This window comes from Anabas testudineus, chromosome 19 (genome assembly GCF_900324465.2).
Source record: "Anabas testudineus chromosome 19, fAnaTes1.2, whole genome shotgun sequence".
Lineage (NCBI taxonomy): Eukaryota > Metazoa > Chordata > Actinopteri > Anabantiformes > Anabantidae > Anabas > Anabas testudineus.
Window position 1 is genome coordinate 16,368,969 of NC_046628.1, and position 18,337 is coordinate 16,387,305.

General features: G+C 43.0%; 2 protein-coding genes across 4 annotated transcripts; both read left to right on the top strand.

The window, feature by feature from the left end:
• The first annotated feature begins 1,287 nt into the window (after window positions 1-1,287).
• Window positions 1,288-9,134, top strand: LOC113155902. 3 transcript variants are annotated; one of them, XM_026350637.1, is made up of 15 exons: window positions 1,290-1,748; window positions 2,596-2,880; window positions 2,975-3,056; window positions 3,224-4,043; window positions 4,310-4,444; window positions 4,555-4,684; window positions 4,762-4,890; window positions 5,472-5,576; window positions 5,758-5,921; window positions 5,997-6,147; window positions 6,501-7,073; window positions 7,377-7,483; window positions 7,587-7,707; window positions 7,782-7,882; window positions 8,005-9,134. In XM_026350637.1, exons 2-15 carry the CDS (start codon window positions 2,610-2,612, stop codon window positions 8,167-8,169), a joined length of 3,054 nt encoding a protein of 1,017 aa, XP_026206422.1. In that variant the 5' UTR covers window positions 1,290-1,748; window positions 2,596-2,609; the 3' UTR covers window positions 8,170-9,134. The 3 variants fall into 3 exon arrangements, with proteins under 3 accessions (XP_026206424.1, XP_026206422.1, XP_026206423.1); XM_026350638.1 differs by having other exon boundaries at window positions 5,496-5,576; XM_026350639.1 differs by lacking the exon at window positions 7,782-7,882 and having other exon boundaries at window positions 1,288-1,748; window positions 8,005-8,198.
• A 1,717-nt stretch (window positions 9,135-10,851) lies between these two features.
• On the top strand, window positions 10,852-17,635 carry arf2b (ADP-ribosylation factor 2b). The gene is made up of 5 exons (XM_026351577.1): window positions 10,852-10,962; window positions 12,994-13,151; window positions 13,849-13,959; window positions 15,319-15,443; window positions 15,772-17,635. Exons 2-5 carry the CDS (start codon window positions 13,004-13,006, stop codon window positions 15,931-15,933), a joined length of 546 nt encoding a protein of 181 aa, XP_026207362.1. The 5' UTR covers window positions 10,852-10,962; window positions 12,994-13,003; the 3' UTR covers window positions 15,934-17,635.
• The last annotated feature ends 702 nt before the right edge of the window (window positions 17,636-18,337 follow it).

The following is an 18,337-nucleotide window of genomic DNA, read 5'->3' on the forward strand; positions in this document are numbered from 1 at the left end:
TCGGTTGACAGGATGTGCAGGCTCTCGCACAACAAGCCCACACACTTCCTCATATCCTCTTACCCCCGCTCCCCCCCCTTCCTCATCATTACAAAGTTGTTATGACGACTCCAAGTAAACACAAGCCGGGCGATCGGAGGGCGAGGGCGGTGTCGTCCCAGTTTACTGTCGGCCGGCAGATGGAGGAGCTTTTCATCGTCTGCCCTCTGTTGGCTGGAAACGGACACGGTGACAACAGATGCTGATACCTGTAGTTAGCACACGGCTCTTTGTCATAGAGTCAGACGGTGTAGAAGTTAGAGTTAATATTGTTAATGGAAAAATATAATCAGCTAATAAGTTGTGATGTTTTATTATAAATTAACCACCTGTCGGGACAAACGCCAACTTTAATAATAGAATTCTGTTCACACATATTTAATTTCAGAGTTGAAATGAGCTGATGATCTAAAGAGTATTTATACTAAGCTGATACTTGTACTTGAACTCATAACAATGAATGCAGGACCGTTACTTGTTAGAGTACATCTACTCTGTGGTATTGCTACTGTTACTCAGATAAATTATTTGAGTACTTCTTCCACCACTGTTAGTAAAAGGAGAAAATAATTTGTGTACATTTTCATATTTGTCTATTTTTCTTCATTTGTTCATTTTTTTTCATCACTTTCTGATTTTTGTTTCTATTTTTCATCCTTTTTATCTCTTTGTGGTCATTTTGTATCCATTTTCTTCTTTTGTCTTGATCATTCTTCATCTTCAAGTCATTTTATTTCTATTTCTGTCATTTTTTTACATCATGACAATTTACATCAGTTTTCATCTCTTTCATTTTACACTTAATTTAACATTAATAGATCCATAACAGATGCTTCTCAAACCTGTGATGGGGACAAAGTCCAGAGTCCTTGTTCTGTATAATAATAATAATAATAATATTAAATAATATACTGTGTTTTTACCAGTTTAATGTAATAGAATCACAAAAGTGTTCAAACATCTGATTCATGAAGTTTCTGTGAGTGACTGAGACGTGAAGGAGCTCGGAGGCTTTTCAGGTCTATGTTTAGCAGACTTGACCCACCAACAGCGGAGCGGACTGAAGTGACAAAAACCGTCTGACGTGTGAACTTTCTCCTCAGTCTCACTATTGGTCGGTCTCTGATCCCATTCAGATGTTGCCAGGGAGAGAGACCCTCCACCCAAATCACACTCCTTCCTCTGGTATTTCTCTAATTCCCACAGGAATGTTTAGATTCCAGTCGTCACCATATGTTGGTGCAGAAGAAGCTGCTGATGGATCAGTGCCAGATGTTACCACTGTATCTGTTAATGCAGTAATAAGACATGACTACTGTGTACAGTCATTTTATGCTTTTGTGACGTCTGTGTTGTTTTTGTTTTAATAGTTGTAATAAATTAGACATCAGGACCTAACACATCACTACAGACAAGAACCAAGTCCAAGTGTGACTGAGGGCCTCTCCAGTATCCATCCAGAGTGTGGTATCTGTGTGGGTGGGTCGGGGTTACTGAGGTGTGAGGCCTCATAACTCACACATCTGCTCGACCAATCAGCAGAGCCTGTGGGGGCAGAAAGCCGGTAGGTTCCACTTGGAGACTAATACACACTCGACACAGGACGGACGGACGGACAGAGAGCGGGACACTTTTTGAAACAGGATCACTGGATTTCACCTGGACCAGGGTCGAGCGAGGACCCCCGTGATCGTTCTTCTGAGCTTCAGGTAGCTGCAACTTTAAACCTTGCTGTCAGTTTGGCTTTGTTTGACTGGAGGTGCTCTCAGTCTGAGGTCACGGTGTTAAGAGCAGGAGGCGTAGTTAGAAGTGCAGCATGGGAAGAGTAGTCACGGTTTGGGGTCGGGCACCGTGCCTTGAAGTATTCACTCTCCTAAATTTAGTGTCACCTGAGAGTTTATTTCAATGAGAATGTCCTCAGGTCTGTCTACAGATCAGTCTTTAAATCCGTTCTCCATCTTCAGACATCTGCTCGTGTGTGAGGACTTGAGGACGAGTGCTGTCTTTATGTGTGGGAAATGTCTGTGTTTTGATCCCTGAGTATTTGCTGTCAACATGGCGAGGATCTGAGGAAGAGAGACTCTGACAGCTGGCTGGCCCAGTGGAAAGCTTGCATGCCAAATCTCTGCATGCTATTTATACTCACCTTCTAGTTTCTGCGCATTCACGCCCCTGCAAAGAAATATTACAAATATGCTGTCTCCTTAATCTGTCTCCTAAAAATGTTTTCTTGAGTGTGTTACAGAAGCCAGAAAGTAAACCCTGAAAACACAACTTATAAAACCCAGAAATCCAGAGCTGACATTTTCTGGTGTCTGTGTTTGTTGGAACTTCTTAATGAGCAACTTAACTCCGACTGACCCCCAGTGGTTCAACTTGACTGGGTCTTGGTTAGGTTTAGGCTAAAGCTGAACAATATGTGAAAATAATAAAATTCCAGCTTTTTAGAGTAATGTTGCAATGACAGTTTGAGACATTCACAGTCTCCAGAGGATGAATCCGAATGATTTTAGTTATTGTTATTTTAAATGTGTGTGTTGTCGTCTCCTCCCTCAGTTGCCATTAAGCAGATGCACCCCGACAGTGACAGAGACATGGCCATACCCCGGATGTTCAACTCCAACACCCCGTTCATCATCGTCACCGGAGGCTCTGAACTCTCGTTTCTCTGTAAAGAGGACGACGGCCAAGGATGCGAGGAGGAAAAGGAATCGCTGGTCCAAGCCATCGCCCCCCATCTGAGTCGGGTGATGCAGCACGGCACCGCCAAGCATGTGATCTCAGAGGGTCAAGAAGAGTCTGAGGAGAATCCCTGCGTCTGCATAGTCGCACAGGCTGAGAGTACGACAGTAGATGGATGCTGGTTACACCGAGGCTGGGGGGCTTCACATAGATAAACAGATAAACAGTAACTGGTCACATGTCTCTGTTCCAGGTGAAGACTTCCAGGAGTTCAGTCCTACAAACACGCAGAGCCCCTCCTCAAGCCGCTACTCTCAGCTGCTCAAAAAGTACAGGTACTGTCCAAAATACTGAACAGTAAATAAGCTGGGAGAAGGAATCTTTTGCTTCTGGTCAGTCTTTTGTTAAAATAACAATAATTATTTTAAAAAGTTGTTCCTGCTGTGAAAACTCCACATTTTTAGCGTTTTCAACTCACTATATTTAAATTCTCATTTTTCAGGCCGCTTGGAAAAGACGCGTCCCTCCTGAGTGATGCAGAAGATGAAGATTTCATCTTGGTCAACAAACTGCCACAGTACCAGCTTCAGAGGAAACAACGCAGGAAAATCAGAACACGACAGATCCAGGAGGACGGTGAGGAGCCGCCAATCATCCGGGGTCTCTGGGTGCAGGAGATCGATTGGCTGAAGTCTGCAGAGCGGAAGACGACATCGCCGGCCGAGATCATCCCGCCCCCTCCTCAGTTTACTGACCCAGCATCGGTCCTCTGCAGCCACGGAGACCTGTCGTCCTGCATTTATAAAAGCTGCACCTGTGCAGATGTGTGTGTCTGTGTCAGAGGACTGGAGGCTGTGTCTCCATCAGAAGACCAATACAGATCAGCAGACACAGAGGACACGTCCAGCACTGAGGACAGAGGAGACTTAGACACTGACTGTGGTCTGGAGCAGGACTCGGACTCTTTTTGCACTCATGAGAGTGAGTCCGACTCATCCTGCTGTGTAGAAGACGACATACGAGATAACTTCGGAGTTGAAGACACATCTAATTCACCGTTTGACCTGATGCATGTGTCTGGTTTTAACTCTTCATCCTCTCACCGGGACTCCACAGGCTGCGAGCAAAGCCTGCTGGGACTTTCAGACTCTTCCTGGTGTTTTAATGACAGGAATGATGTTGACACAGTTCTGGATGAACTAAGAGGTCGAGTGACACAGATACAGAAGTTTGTTTCACCTTTTTTCAGTGATTTGATAAAACAAACAACCAACGACTGGAAAACCAAGAAACACGTCAACGAAGGACTCATATTTCATCATGTAAGACATTTACATCACCTGTACTTAAACGTGTCACACATTCACTTCACTAGCTCTAAATGAGTTTAACCTGTGACAAACAAACAGCTGATGACAAAAACTTTGTGAAAGCTGTGAAGAAGAACATAAAGGACCTGCAGCATCGTACTTAGGGTACATGTACTCACTGCGGAGGAACATTTCTCTCTTCACTCTTTTTTTTTGAGTTGAATGACCCTTTGCCTGTTTCTCATTATTGTCCTCACTGTCTACTTTTTATCTGTTAGCAACTCCAGCCCATCAGTTCGCAGTACAGGGAGGGAGAGGAATACTGCATTCTTCACCACATCCAGAACGGCTCGTACGGTGATGTGTTCAGTGTCCGGGACAAAAGGACAGGATTCGAATGTGCTGCCAAGAAGGTGAAGCCAAGAAAGACTGAGTCAGAAAACTCTCCTGCTTTCAATCACTGAAATGATGCAGTTTAACGTTATTTCATGTGATTTAGCTCATTGTTGTCCACTTGTGTCAGATTCCACTGAGTCATTTCAGCAGCGAGGAGGTGAGCACGTGGAGCACTCTGAACTCTCCTCGGGTTGTGGAGCTTTTTGGGGCCGTGAGGGAAGAACTCAGCGTTGTGCTCTTCATGGACTTGAAGCCAGGTAAATAAAACCAGAACTCTTTTAAAATAAAAACAATTGTTGTGTTAGAGTAACCAGACTTTTCCAAACCTCTGCAGCGTGTTTGGCCCAGCTCCTGAAGGAGATGGACTCCCTGCCTGAGGATTTGGCCCTGCACTACCTGCACCAGTCACTGGGGGCATTAGAACACCTGCACCACAGGAAGGTCCTTCACCTCGATGTTAAAGGTGTGTTTATGTTGGAGGTGACTTCACCATAAAATACCAGTAAACTGTAGTAAATGATGATGGATTACTCACCTGTCAGTTTTACCTTTGCACATTCAGCAGTAAACAAATTATAATCCAGTATTATAATCTACAGAAGTGAATGTTCCTGTAAAAAGAGTTCTTTTATTAAGTACATATATATATTTATTTATTTATGTTGGTACATGCCTCTAGCTGCTAGTTTTACTGTCATCTAGAATCCTAAACTAAACCCTCAGTACTCCCAGCTCAGAGGACTGAGAAGGGGGGGCTCCCTCAGATTAAGTCCCTGTATTGTCCCCTGATCTGACTGTGAGCAGGTTCACTCAGCCAGCAACCATCAATGAACCAGTCTCATCGTATGTGATGTTAGAGGATCGGTCGCTAAACGTGTGTGTGCTTTATTTGTGGAGATTTTACCTTTTACCTCACGATGAGCTTTCTTCCCCTGTGTCCACATCATCCTGACAGCCTCCTGATTTCTCAGTGCACTGTTTCATATTAAGCACCAAAGTAAAACAAGCTGTCTCTCTAAACCCTGTGTGTTGATTTTATTCCAGTTGACAATGTGCTGCTGTCTGCAGACTGCAGAGACACATTCCTCTGTGACTTTGGCCTCTCAGAGACATTAGACGACAACGGACGCAGCACCGAGGGATTCAGGGGTGAGTCGATACTGAAAAGTGGCAGAATTCACAGATGAACATGATTCAGACGCATTGAACTGTATCTACTACACAGAAAGAAAAATGAAAAAGAATTTACTGAAATAAAAAATATTAATAAGCCAAATTCATGCAAACAAAAACTAAAACACTACAAGTAACTGAGTGTTTATGAATTCAGGAGCTGCCTTCCCCGGCACAGAGACCCACATGGCCCCGGAGGTGGCGCGAGGGGATCGACTCTGTGCCAAGGCGGATGTGTGGAGCAGCTGCTGTATGCTGCTGCACATGCTCAACGGATGCCACCCATGGATACGTTACTACTCCCATCCGCTGTGTCTCCAGGTGAGGCCGACTTCTGTGTTGCTGTAGAAAAGTCAGGTGACAGATGATTGACACCGTTTGTCGTGTGCTTGTCAGATTGTCAACGAGCCTCCTCCTCTGTGGGAGGTGCCGTCCAACTGCAACAACTTCACAGCCAAAGTGTTCAGGGCCGGACTCCGGAAGGATCCCGACAGACGAGCATCTGCAAGGGAGCTCAGGAGGAAAACCACAAAAGCCCTCAGAGCAGGTTGATGTTGTATACTTCAAGATTATTTTACGATGTAAAAATATTTTGAAACTCAGGCAGAGCTAGATGTTTGACCATGCTGGAAAATGTTACCGTGAAGATTTTACAAGGGGACGATAGAGGAGATATAAGACAATTCTTAATTTCAGTTCAGGTCCTATTGAATAATATTAAAGACAAATATGTGTTTCAGCAAACTGTAGTTGTTCCATGTTCCTTCATATTGAAGTGAAGTGAAACAAGATGCTGAGAGAAAGCAAGTACAAAAATTAAAAAAGAACCCAGAGTTAAAATCTATAGAAACACACAACTGACTCCACCTACAGCCACTGATGATAACGTCTGCTCCACAGTGGGAGGTCTGAGTCCCTGGTCCATCAGAACCGCCTGTGAGAAGCTGTATTATAGCAAAAGGCAGACTGAGGACGCCCCTTGCCCTCTGTCTGCAGGCATCACCCCAGATAAACCATCAGGTGCCGGCTCAGCTCCTGCGATGTACTGGGTGAGTCCATGGAGGACCACGGCAGTGCACGAGGACTCGGAAGATGAAGGCTCACACCAGAGCTCTGAGGTGGAAACAGATTCTCTAACTACAGAGTGGGACTCCCAACCAAAATCACTGAGGGATGATTACGCTGCAGGTGACCAGGACTGGGGCGCTTGGTCTGACTCAGAAGTCGACATATATGTGGGAGAGGAGGAATTTATTCGGGAGAAGTGGCTGAAAAGTGACAGGGACTACGAAGGGGACTGGGAAGAGGAGGAGGACGAAGACGAGGAGGAGGAGGAAGACGAGGAGTGGGACTCCTCCGTGTCCACAGAATTCATCAGTGCTCTCCGAGGTCTGTTCCCTTTGTTGCAAAAAGGCCAAGAGACAAATGACAGTTTGTGGGGATCAGAACCAGAGCTGGAGTACCTCAGAGACGGTGAGTCAGAACCACAGAGACACACGCACTTTATCGACTCTTTGGAGTCAAAAACTATTTTTATTCAATTTGCTGCCACAAAATGTAATTAGAGTAATGCTGTAATGACGTGGAGCTGAGTGATTTGATTACTGAGATGTTGTTAGTGCCATGGATTTAAGTTCTTTTTGAGCTTGTGGACCTCTAGCTTGGGAACCATCATAGTTAAAACTCGATCCTCATTACTGAGCAGCTGCTGAAACACTGACTCAGGTTTTACGGTGTAATAATTTCAGATAATAGAAATCTGCTCTCTCTCACTAGATGTACCTGTAGGCACCACGATCCAGACCCTGTCTCCTGAACCTCGAGATGAGCCCCCGTCCTGTTTCAGCTGCTCGGACACGTCGCAGATCGGCGCCTCAGAGAAGGTGTGAATGTCCCTGATCTGTGGATTCAGACCTGAACCTTCATGTGAACCTAGTCTGACAATAAAAAGAGCCAAACTTTTAAAAAGAAGATTCTGTTTTACAGGACTCGGATCATTCGTCTGACGACCTGAGCTCCGGAGTGTTTTCCTCATGCAACAGTCACTCAGACAGACAACTGGAGTGGTCGGCCTCAGCCAATCAGCCGTCATCGTACTGCTTCGAAGGTAAGATGGCAGGAGTTTGTCACGAAGCTGAACGAGGGTTGAAGCTGGTTTTACCTGCTCTGACTCTGATGCAGGGGTTGACATCTGGATAGAGAAAGACCAGGGCGAGTGTCTGAGGATCCGAGAGCATCGACAGGTCAAAGTGGGTCGTGTCGCTGTAGGAATCAGTGACCAGGTAGATCTTCACAGTTACTCCACAAGGTTTAGCTCAGTCGAGTCAGTTTGGGATCAGTTTAGTGAACGTTTGCTAGTCTAGGATGATCCGGTCCAACCACATCTCTTCTGTCCCTCGCCCAGATCTCAGGGAAGACCTTCACTCTGGAGACGCTGGACAGGAAGATGGTGTCCCTTGAACAGGAGATCACAGAGTCTGGTCTGTGGCTCCGCTGTGTCCCTGCTCCTGACAGATGTCAGCGCTGGAGGTGGAGAGTCCGAGACGGCGAGCTGGAGCTCCGAGAGTGAAACGGACATTTTCAGTTTTTTTACAATTTTGACTTGTAAACAAATGTTTGTTCTGAAATTGTGAACGTTACATTAACTCTAGATGCACAGGAAAAACAACAGTTTGGGGAGAAATGTTCCGTCAACTTCACTGAGATGTAAATTTAATGTTTTCTTTTTAATACATTTGCAAAAATTTCTAAAAATCAGTTTTTATTTTGTTGTTGCTGTTTAAAGTTGTAGATCAATGGGCTGAAGTGGTTTGAATTGTTGTTGAACATGTGTGAATATTTGTATTTGTACAGATGTTTTTTTCCTGTATTTTAGTTAACGACACCTTTTGTTTCCTCTGTGATCTGCAAATCAGAGATTGTCGTGTCACTCGGTGTTTGAAGCGAGTGGGAATGAAAAATATAAAACCGTTATTAACATTTTTAACAGTCACAGGATGATATGAGCTCTGGAGACTTTAATACTTAACCGTTACCAACGTTTTATATCTTAATAAAAAACGATGACTCATGTTACTCTGCTTGTTGCCTCCTTCAGCTCAGGTCCACATTGATTATTGTTGAATTGTTTTAATGGTTTTGAGTAATTTTACTCCAGGAAAACATCCTAATGTAGTATTTACATAGTTTTAAGATTTGAAATGGAGGAATGAAGTATTTTCACCGTGTGTTAAAAGTACTGTTGATTTGAATACGTCCTCTAGTGCTGGATAAAGAAACACAAAGATCACGTGACTGTATCACATGTGGGGACTTCACATGATTTAGACCTCTGGGTTTTCACATGTCAAATGTGTTGTTCACATGTTAAATTAAACACTTTAATTCTTGTATAAAACAGTTCAGGGCCACACCGTTCTCTGTATTCACTCTGCATCATTTTGTACGTTTTGTATTTACTGGTAAAAATAATTAATGTAAAGTAATCAAGTCCAGTTTTTAGACCTTCATGGTGGGAAATAAACCTTAACTGAAAATGAGGCCTAAAAGTTGAATCCTGTTTCCATTAGAATTGGGACTTTTTTAACTAGAATAAAAATCGAAATCTGTGATTAGTTTATTTGCTTCAACCTTTATTCATCAGATTTTCAGTGTTTTCACTGAAGAACAAGGTCAGTCGACCTGCCTGAGGCTGAAGTATCCTCCGACTTCCTGGGAAAACACGTCTTGATGGCAGCAAATGGCTCTAAAAACCAAATATACTGTTCAACAGTACATTTACACGTGTGTCACACACCATTTTGCTGGTTAAAGTCTGGATGATAGAACGTGACGTCTGTGTCACACACATTCAGCAGACTTTAACCCGAGTGTCTACATGTTTTCACAATATCATGAACCAGAGATGCTGAAACAACTGAATGTTTTGCAATGTTACACTGAGAAATATTATTTTGAAGTGTTGAGCCACAGCCTATGTTTGCTTGTAAAGACCGAGCCTTTGGTGGATGCTCCTCAGTCACGACACGCTCACCTGTTCCCAGTGAACCTGCTGTGATGGTGAATGATGAATCTGGCAGCAGGCCTGCACTTCACCTCACTTTACTTTACTTCAGGTCGACACTGGAGGAATGTGGAGTTCCTCATGCAGCTTCTCCCACAGCAAATATTTGAACATGACCCACCAACAGCAGATTTGACCTTTTATTCCTTTTTATCCAAACTTTATTTTTATATCCTGTAACATGATTCTTCCTGTGAGGGTCGATGAAACCAATAAAACAATAACACAAGGGATCTTTACTTTCAGTCATCAGCAAACAGAAAATGGTACGAGGAAGAGGAAAGGTGGACGTGTTGCAACAGGAAAGACACAAACACAAACTAGAAGTCTGTTCTAGTCTGTTGTCAACTCTTTAAAGTCACTTCCAGTCTACTTGTACTTGTTCCGGGTCTCCTAATGTTCTTTTGTGTCTCTTTATTTTATGTTTTTTACCTGAGGTCTATGATTTCAAACAAATATCAGCATGAGTCTCTGCTTCATCTATCAGATGACTGGACTGCCGTCACTCGTGTCTTTTAATGCTAATTTTACACCTTGGTGGAATATTTTGTGTCTCTTGTGGTCATTTTCTGAGTCTTACTGTGGTCGTCTTTCCATCTCTTTGTGGACGTTCTGTATCTGTTTTGGTAATTGTGTGCGTCCTCGTCGTCATTTTTCATCTCTTTGGGGACATTTTGTGTCTCTAATGATCATTTTGTAGGTCTCTGTGGTCTCTTTCCATCTCTTTGGGGACATTTTGTGTCTCTTGTGGTCATTTTCTGAGTCTTACTGGTCGTCTTCCATCTCTTTGGGGTCATTGTGACCATCATGTGTGTCTTTTTGTGGTCATTTTACATCTCTGATGGACCTTTTGTGTCCTTCCTTGTTGTGTTGGTGGATGTCCTACAGATGAGGACCAGGTCCCTCTGTCTCTTTGGGCCTGTGCCCAGTCCCTAATCCATCCATGCATAATCAAATGAGAGGTGGTGCTCTGGTTTCTTACAGAGTGTGTATTGTTCCGATCTAATCCCGTCGTCTGTGTTTCGTCCACTTTTCAGTGTCGCTGTCTAAACTTGAATAAACTCGTGTTCGCTTCACTTCCTCGACATTTTGTGCACTGTGCACACGGACCTCTGCAGACGCTGTGATAGGTCAGCGGGCGAGGGGGGGCGGGTCATCGCTTACACCATCTGTGCTGTGATTGGCTCGGCTCTCATAGTGGGAAGTGCTCGTACGCCGGTGTCTCCCTGGTTGCGCAAGACGCCATTTTGGAGTGTCAGTGAAAGATAACGGAAAGATTGAGAAGCTGTCTTCCTAAAGGTAATAATCCGCACAAATGCGTCGCTTTCGGCTCGAAATGTCACATTATACAAGCTGATTGTTGCTCGGTACGAACCGCTCGTTTTATTTGGTGTTTGACATGACGTCACGGTGCTGGCTCGTTACTGTGACGCGGCATTTAGCTAACGGCAGCTAACGTTAGCATGCTTGCTAAGCAGTTCCTGTACGACCAAAGAACAGTCAGGTTTTATAAAGTACCGAGTTTAAATTCCACCGACGTCTTTCGGTATATGTGAATGTTTCGTGTTAATAGTGTGTCACCGTGTGTCGCAAACGAAGCTGTTTATTTAGACCGGTCGCGAATGCTATCGCTCGTTAGTAGCAAGCTAGCTAGCCGAAGCATCCGCCCTTAATGAAGCTAACGACAATCGAACGGCGATAACCAGCTAAAGTGACCAAACTCCGGCTGTTTACACGTCCAAAACACCACGGCCCAGTAATCACTCACACACTGAACGCTTTTAGGAAACACATAGTCAATAATTATGCTGGATTGTCGGTCTTCCGTTAAGGTCGCGGTGTTGTTAGCATGCTAGCGTCTTGTGACGGCTCACACAAGCTACAGTAACGTTATCCCGGCCAGTTTGCCAGCTGGAACAGGCCTCTGTTATCTGCTGATCGGTTTGAGACCGAGTGTATCCGGGTTTAAAATGTTACGAGGCTGCTTCCAACGATTATTTTCACTGTTGAGTAATCTACCAATAATCTCTCCGATTAATCACCTCAGATTCCAGAGAATAGTTAAAACCGGCTATATTTTCTACTTTAATGTCGACATGATGTATACATGTAGCTTGATTTATCTCACCAGTAGTTCAAATACACAAGTCAGTGATGAGAGGTGACACTACCACAAACTCTCCTCAACACCATCAAACCTCCCATGGTTGGAGGCTACATGTTTGTGTGTGAATAATAAACGTCCCTCTGTCTTCCCTGAATCCGAATATCTCAGCTTCTAGTTGGAAACCCCCTCCAGGTGGTGTCTTCTGGAGGAGTAGGTTGACCAAGACCTAAACTTTAACAGAATTAAGCAACCACGCAACAGATCAGAAATCACTGGACTAGGGTTACGAAATACTAATCAAAACTTAGTTTCAGGTTTGTTAAAATGCAACCAAAGGGATGACTTTGTACTGTTTTTTTTTTTAGTGTCATATGTAGACTACTTTAGACCAGGTCCAGATCAGAAACCCTCATACTTGTCAAATCTAGATGAAAGATAGTGTAAAGATTCTTTAACATAGTTTTAGATGTATTTAGATTTTTAGATTAAGTTCAGTGTAACCTGGAGATGGGGATTTGGGGGATTTTACAAATCTGAAACTGCATTTTAACAACTTCCTTTCATCATCCAGATTTGACAGATCTAAATATACTGGATTGTGATCTGGACCTGGTCTGAGGAGGTTTAGATGTTGGGATAATGGTGGTTTTACATTGTAACACCCTTTCACAACCATAAAAAAACAAGAGGATCAGAGACCTACAACTCTGATGCCAAGTTCAGGATTTTCTGTTTAATAAAAAATCCGAACAGCAGTAGTCATTTCTTTTGTGACTGACAAATTGTAGGCACCTCTGGATAGATGCTTTTTATCAGCTAAGTTGTGAGAGTTGAGTATAATTTTTGTCACATTAACAGCCGTGTCTGGATGAAACATTCAGTGAAGTTGTTGATGGGATTTGCTGGCTGGTAATGTAGAGTCATAAAGCTTTGACGTTTAACCAGTAGCTTAAGTAAACATCTCACGTTTGTTCCCACCATTCATTGTTCTGCTCTTGGTGCAGTTTTACTCAACCAGACACTCTGTGGTCATCATCCTGTTTTATCAGTTAGTTTGTACTTTTATGAACTGCCCAGTAATGATGAGATAATATATTTTCTGTCTGCACACCAGCCTACATGACAGGTGGTACGTTGCCTCTTCCTTTCCTTTTAGTGTGTACGACACTGAAACGCTGCAGGTGTTAACTCTCCTAACTCTGTCTCCTTCTCCTCTTTACCAGCTTCGTCACCATGGGGAATGTATTTGCGAGTTTATTCAAGGGCCTTTTTGGCAAAAAAGAGATGAGGATTCTCATGGTCGGGCTTGATGCTGCTGGAAAAACAACCATCCTGTATAAACTGAAACTTGGAGAGATCGTCACCACCATCCCCACCATTGGTAGGAACATGTATTCATCTATTCAGTTACTTAATGGTTTTAATTTTAACTATTTAATCACTTGGTTGAAGGGCTGGGTTCGTTTAGAAACATTGGGATGCTTGGAAATATTATATTGGTACAGAACACGTCAGCTCTGGTTTTGTGTACAACTAATTAAAAGTAAAACCAATAAACTTGATCTGGTGAGTACAGAGTTGAGAAGTTTGTAGAAAAGTTTTTAGCCAGTTTTAAAACCAAAATTGTCTTTTAAGCTACTTATATGAGAACTGTGCCAAATAAAAAGAATCAGTATTTTTATTTTAAATTGTGAACTATCTGGTTATTTTCTTGATTGTTTGGTCTATGAAACAAATCATATTGAAAGTCGTAACAAGCACAGTTAATAACCACAGGAAGTCAAAGTGTCCTTATGAAGTCTTGTTTCATATTCAGTTTACAACAATTATAATAAGAAAAGCAGCGGCTCCTCACACTAAAGAAGCTGAAACTAGCGGATGATTATTCATGTATCTAAAGTATATCTAATGGTAGATAAGTGAAGTAATTGTACCACTGATCATCAAAACTCTGACTGAACTAGAGCTTCAATTTATAGACTTTAAGTAAATGTGAATTGTACAATCTTTAAATTACGTTGTGTTTAATATTGAGTCTTGTTGCTGTGACTCATCCATGTTTCTCCTCTTCTGCCCAGGTTTTAATGTTGAAACTGTAGAATACAAGAACATCAGCTTCACAGTGTGGGATGTGGGCGGTCAGGACAAAATCAGGCCGCTGTGGCGCCACTACTTCCAGAACACTCAAGGTGAGGAGGGGGTGGACTTTATGGTCGCTGATAGTGGTGTCAGTAAACATTACTGCCCATAGGTGTCCTCATTGGTGCATAAACGATGCTCTTAAAGCTGCTGAAACTATGACTCATATACTATTGTTCAGTTCTCAAAGGGCGTACTGTGTGATTCTCCTGCTATTTCCTGTCATGTAAGTCACAGAGTATGTGTCTAGTATTTCCTACTGATGACGTAAACTGCAGGTAAACTCTAAACCGAACATGTGAATGTTTGCTTTTGAACTGTTTCATAGAGAACTCCACTGTGATTTCAGCTTATTTAGCAGCTTAACTGTCACGTTTGGTCCTACTTTAACTTCACCAGACAAATGTCTCACAGCAGAAAACATCACCCTCAAAGTGTGAAATTAAATGTGTGAATCCTTGTTGGTAATGACAGGTGGATGGCTTCATTTGTCAAAAACAGAATGTACTGGTGTTTTTCAGCAGCTCCTGAAGATGCCGGTGTACTTATTACATGTCCATAATAAGGCCAGAATGAGTTGTGAATTCACTAGTGGCCGTAGTGCTTTTTTTAGTGAAGTCCCAAATCCCAAAATGACTCTCAGCCCAAATCGGTGTGAGCATAAAACTACCGGTGTTCACCAGTGTTGTACTCTTTTCCTGTGTGGTGGTGTTGAGGGTTAATGTGGCTCTGATGTTCAGTGGTGACCTTTCAAAGCCACCCAGTGGTGTCTCTCAGATTAACTAGAAGCAGCAGCACACTCTCTAAAGAGAACAGGTGCAGAAAACAGGTTGACTCCTAAAGAAATGTTTTCATAAACTGTGACAGTCAGTGGTGCAAACCTAAGGAGCTGTAGCCCTGAATATGATAACGCCACCGTTAATCTGACACCACATGAAAGAAGAAGAAAACCTCCTGTCCTCTTACTTTCAGTGAGCGCTGGTGTTGTTATGGCGTTGAGCTTCATACAGATGCTGCAGCAGCATCACAATGATCTTCTCTGCACAGTTTATCACTAAAGTTAAACATAAAATATTTGTCAGTTTCTAGGTTGGATCGAAATGTCAGGACTTCTTAGTTAACATCATGTTCATCTGAATAGTTCGGGGCGTGTTGGTTGATTTAACATTCTCGTTAGAACCACAGAGTAGAGTAGAAGCACTAGATGAACATGAAGCTTTTATCAGGTTAAAGGGAATGATTAAGCTGTGGGAACCATTATAATAGAATAATTTATTAATGAAACCAAATCACATATTTTGATCTGAAGAGAAGATGATTCATGAGCAGACAACTGTTTAAAATATATTTGTGTGAAATGATCGTGGTTCTTCACTGGTACTGACCGAACGCCGTGTTTTTGTTTCCAGGGCTCATCTTTGTGGTGGACAGCAACGACAGAGAGCGAGTGAACGAGGCAAGGGAGGAGTTGTCCAGAATGCTCGCTGAGGACGAACTCAGAGACGCCGTGCTGCTCGTATTTGCAAATAAACAGGTGAGGTCACATCTACACCTTTAATCTCCAAAACTGTAGATCACTGTCTATATGAAGTCCAGATACTGTTCAGCACAGATGTCTTCATTCATTCAGATTATTCAGTTTCATCAGATACTGGTAGATAAAAACCTTTTAGATCCAACAAGTGAGCATCTCTGCTCTTTGCTTACAGTACAGTGATCATTTCCTGTGGACCAAGGATTTGTTTTTCTTGGCAAACATGATATATTTATATTTATATATATTTATATAAGTTTACTGAGAAAAAAGGAAAATGTACAAAAAAAATCCAACCTGTGTTTGTTTCTCCTCCTCCTCCTCCCAGGATCTCCCCAATGCCATGAACGCTGCAGAGATCACAGACAAGCTGGGCCTGCATGCGCTCCGCCAGCGCAGCTGGTACATCCAGGCCACCTGCGCCACAAGCGGGGACGGCTTGTACGAGGGCCTGGACTGGCTCTCCAACCAGCTGAAGAACCAGAAATGATCCATTCCAGCAGTTTTGATTTTTGTTTGTTGTTTATTTTTTCTGTTTCAACACAGCGGCAGCACCGGATCCAGGCCCCTCCGCTCCCGTCTAACCCACGATTCAACCCCCACTCTTTCTTTCAAGAACTTCCTTCATTCCCTCACTCCTGCTTCCTCCCTGCGTCAGTCCTCTCGGGGCTCTAGCCTGTGCTGCTTGTGTGTGTGGTTGCGTGCGTGGGTGTGGGCGTGTGTGCGAGCATCAGTGCGTGTGTGTGTCTTGTGTGTTCAGCGAGTGTGTGTGGGTGTGAAGGCGTCTCTGTGTATGTTGGCTGGGATTGGGAGTAACCCTGGCGTGCCTTTTACACACCTCCTGTGGAATCAGCAGTCTGGTTTTCAAGCCCCCTTTCTCCATCCATCAAACTCAGCCTCTGCCCCACTCAGCCTACCCCCACTCTCAGTCTTGCACGGCCCCTTCTCCCCTCCCTTACTCTCCAGAGAAAGCATGGTTTTCATACGGCAAAGAAAGAGCAAGGGTGCAAGCTCTCCTCCCCTCTCCCTGCAGTAAATATCTACGTTAACTAGAACAGTTCACCTGGTGTAGACCGAATGCTAGATGTTCATTTTAACCTCTCTTGATTTTGAAACCTCCACCCACCAGTAAGAGATTCAGTAAATTGCATCTTAACCTGTATCAGGTCAAAGCAAATCAGAAAACAGAAAAAGCAAAAAAAAACAAAACAACACAGATAATCGCCCATCCTCGATCGTTCTGGTGTCATCTGAAAATCATGCCGTTTGTTTTATTATTATATTGGAATATAACAGATTATTCTTAGCAATGGTTCTGCAATGAACACTACCTTTCTACCCCCACTAAGCGAGACCGTGAAGCACAAGGGAATCTGACAAAAATACAACCTTCTTTAAAATTTGAATCTGCGAGTATATGCAAATTATTGTTTGGAATCATTTTGGTAGCTGATGTTTAATTAAATTGGATTTCAGGATCATTCTGATGCTGTTCCTGCTTTCATGTGGGTCAAATACAAGGTGTTGGGCATTTCATGAACTTCAGCCGGTTAACCGAGTCCTGATACATTCACGAGCTTCTCGTTATTCCTTTAAGAGACGTTACACGTGTTTGTTTTTTTTCTGTAACTAGTTTTAGCATTTCTATTTGTACTATGACTGCTGAACCAAATGCATTTGAGCAGTATGACAAATCCTGTAAATGAAAGTAGCGTGTCCTCGAGAGCCTAAACTGCGCGTGATTTTGACAGACGGGAGTTTTTTTGCACCGACGGTTGGCAGTTTTATGCAGCGATCTAATTTTTCCTGATGGGATGAAGGATTGGCACCAAATATGAAGGCTCTTAAACTGTGAACGGCCCCGACGCGAAGAGAAGAAACCTAGTTTGAATGTCGGGGTCTTTACAGGCTACTACTTTTCATTATAGCGCTGCATACTTCATGACTGAAAGACCAACACGACAAGTATTCTGTCGACAGCCCGTCGGCGAGCTGGAAGGACTCAGCGGTAGACCTGTTAGGGGGAATGGGTGTGCAGTTACCTGGTCGTGAGATTCAGCAGGCGTCCTCAGTGTTGAACCATGGGGGTAAAGCTGGCACTTCTGTCAAGAATGATTGTAAATCTGTAAGTTCCCCTGTAAACTGTTTCTGTGGGGATTTCCTGAACACATTAATAAACATTTGATCCAACAGTTTGCAGAGAGACTTATCATTTAATATCTGAACAGTTTGTTGATGTAATTTTTCCAGGAAACTCGTTCTGAATGAATTCTAACCGGTAAACTTCAGTAAAAGTAGAAAACCACAGTGTAGAGACACAGTTCCAATTAACACGACATTATTGATGGTACAAATTTAGTTATGCAGCATCTTTCAGTCTAACAGGCAACAGATCCCAGTGCAAAACACAGAGTGGAAGAAAAGCAACTGACTATAAACAGCTGTGGTGCAGCTGGAGTAAATTGTAGAACTTTCAGTGCAGTGAATGATCAGACAGGTACGGCAGGTGTTCAGTGTCTCCAGCTCCTGCAGCATGTGTCAGTATTAGAATGGTCTTTTATTTTGAAGGGCAGGTTTGGGAATATTCAAATGCTTTATCGTCAGGACCATATGAATGATAGTGAAATAACTGTCATCAGGTAGAAACACCTGTAAATATTTCACCAGACTGAAGCCTGGAGATGATGTTGGTCGAACTTTACTCAGGTCGGAGTGAATCGAGCGTCGTGTGGCATCAAATCAAGAAAAACAAGTTGGTCTCTAGTTCATTTATCACATTAAACCTGTAGATGGAGACAAATTCCACCAGTGGTGCAGGTGGAACTGTTATTAAATGATTTAATTCAGGTTAAATTCATGCATCAGTAATTGAATTTAAAAACTTTGGTACTTTG